This window comes from Penaeus vannamei, chromosome 30 (genome assembly GCF_042767895.1).
Source record: "Penaeus vannamei isolate JL-2024 chromosome 30, ASM4276789v1, whole genome shotgun sequence".
NCBI classification, from domain to species: Eukaryota; Metazoa; Arthropoda; class Malacostraca; order Decapoda; family Penaeidae; genus Penaeus; species Penaeus vannamei.
The window spans coordinates 24,616,295-24,618,794 of record NC_091578.1 but is presented as its reverse complement, the minus strand read 5'-3'; the positions used below and the strand labels follow the sequence as shown (position 1 = coordinate 24,618,794).

Genomic DNA, 2,500 nt, shown 5'->3' with positions numbered 1-2,500 from the left:
TAAAGATAATTAATAAATAGATAAAGAGATAAATAATAAATAGATCGATAAAAAGATAGATAAATAAATAGATAAAGATAGATAAATAAATAGATAAAGAGATAAATAAATAAATACATAGATAAATAGATAATTAATAAAGAGATAAATAAATAAATAAATCGATAAAGAGATAATAAATAAATAGATAAATATATGAATAAATAGATAAAGAGATGATTAATAAATAGATGAGGAGATAAATAGATAAAAAGATAAATAAATAAATAAAGAGATAAAGAGAAAAATAAATAGATAAAGATATAAATGAATGAATAAATAGATAAAGAGATAAATAAACAAATAAATAGATAATGAGATAAATAAACAAATAAATAGATAAATGAATAAATAAATAAAGAGATAAACAAATAAATAGATAAATTAATAAATAAATAAAGAGATAAACAAATAAATAGATAAAGAGATAAATAAAGAAATAGATAAACAGATAAACAGATCAACAAACAAATAGATAAAGAGATAAATAAAGAAATAGATAAACAGATCAATAAACAAATAGATAAAGAGATGAATAAATAAATAAATAGTTGAATAAATGAACACTGAAACCAAGCGCCCCAGCCTACGAGGCGTGCCACCCCGCGGCCCTCCTTCGGCACCTACGTCTGCCCGCCAATGGTTTCCTACTGAAGGAACACAAAGCCCCAGACCTCCTCCCGTTTTCTCTTACCTGAGGCATGCCGTGACAGCAGTGACGAAGGACAGGCGAGGCAGACACTCAGACAAACCGACAGATGTCTTCCGAAGTCACGAGTCCACCATCGTCCCTGGCAGCCGCAGAGCCCTCAGCTTCAGCACGAGTTCAGACGCAGGGGCATGGAAGCCGCAGGCCCGCATGCGACACGCTCCTAAACAGAATTGGCCGCAGGAGGACGCCGCCGCCAGAGGGCAATGGCAGAGGGCGCGGCGCGGGGTGATAAGGCGGAGGATGTGCAGTTGCCAGTCAGGAGTGTTGCCGGACTGGCTTTTTATATATATGAAAAAAATTGAATTTCATCCAAAATTTAATTGGTTTGTTATGTCACCCAAGCACCGTAATCTTTAATTTCCATCCTCATTATCATCATTATTGTTATCATCATTTATCATCATCATTGGCATGTCGTCATTATCAGTGTTATTATTACCATTGCTGTCTTGTCCATTGGTGTTCAGTGCATGACCCTGTAATGGAACAAATAGCCCGACTGTTCCAAGACTTTGGCCAGAGATGTCTGTGTCTCTGTTTTGGTGATAATTTTAACAAATTTTCCGTGTTTTTCCACCTCCTTGCTCTTTCCATTTGGATTGTTATTACCATTATCATTATCATCATTATCATAATCATCATCATTGTTAGTATTATTAGTATTATTATCATCATTACTACTACCATTACTAATGTTATCATAATTATTATCACTATTACTGTGATTATCATTATTATTATCATCATCATTGTTATTATCATTATTACAATTATTGTCATTATTTTCCTCCTCCTCTAATGATCTTTATTTATCAATATTTTCTTCCAATTTGCTTAATTGTTGTTTTTTGTCCTACCTTTTTCTTTCTTTTTTCTAAATTTCGTTTTTTAAGTTACTTCCACTTTCAATGATTTATTCCAACACTTTATCATCTTAAAACATTATTATCATTATTTTCAGTATTATTCTCCTATAAGTATCACTAGTATTGTCATCATCCCTAACACATCATGGCAAATATTATCACTATTTTTTAACAATATCAGTCACTTAAATCCGTATTGCCGCCATTAATGTTATCACTATCTTTTTATTTTTTTTTTTTTATTTTATATTTATGATTTAATTTTTTATTCTTAATTTCACTTTTAATGCTATCGCCATCTTTTATCTTTAATTCTTAATTACAAATACCTCGCCCTTTGACCTTGCCTTCGTTGATCGTGTGTAGAACCTGTTTTGCATAAGTGAGCAATGTTTATATTATATATAATTGCTATATAGAATATTTTAAACGTAAAGAGATTCTCAATTTATTTAATGTAAATAAAACCAAAGCTCTGAATCGGATACCACAATTCGATAAGTTAAATCAACGGACAAGTTAAAAACAAAAGAGACAGGTCACTTAATAAAGCATGTAAATCCGACAAGAATAAGATTAACACATACACATCCATACACACACCATCCCCTTACACAGGATACACCCAGGGTCAAAGGTCGCCTACACTCACACCCTGGCAGATTGCTTTGGACATCTCTACGTGTGTCCCGGTGATAACGTACGAGTTATCATACGAGAATCTACGAGCGTTTTCTTGTTCTGGGATCGTTGCCTCTAGACTGTTCATTTCTCGTGTATATGTGTATATATTCATGCACGGACACACGCACGCATGCATGCACACGCACACGCACACATACACACACACACACACACACACACACACACACCTCTCTCTTTC

General features: G+C 33.1%; 1 protein-coding gene across 2 annotated transcripts in view; it reads right to left on the bottom strand.

Moving 5' to 3' along the window:
- The window catches only part of LOC113802312 (guanine nucleotide-binding protein G(q) subunit alpha-like), a 22,722-nt gene extending 21,730 nt beyond the window's left edge, over positions 1-992 (bottom strand). The window contains exon 1 of one of the 2 annotated variants that reach the window (XM_070143202.1): positions 734-992. In XM_070143202.1, the coding sequence (XP_069999303.1) occupies positions 734-742 (9 nt within the window). In that variant the 5' untranslated portion in view covers positions 743-992. The remainder of the gene's footprint in view (positions 1-733) is intronic. The other variant, XM_070143203.1, reaches the window with a different exon arrangement.
- Between the last annotated feature and the right edge of the window lie 1,508 nt (positions 993-2,500).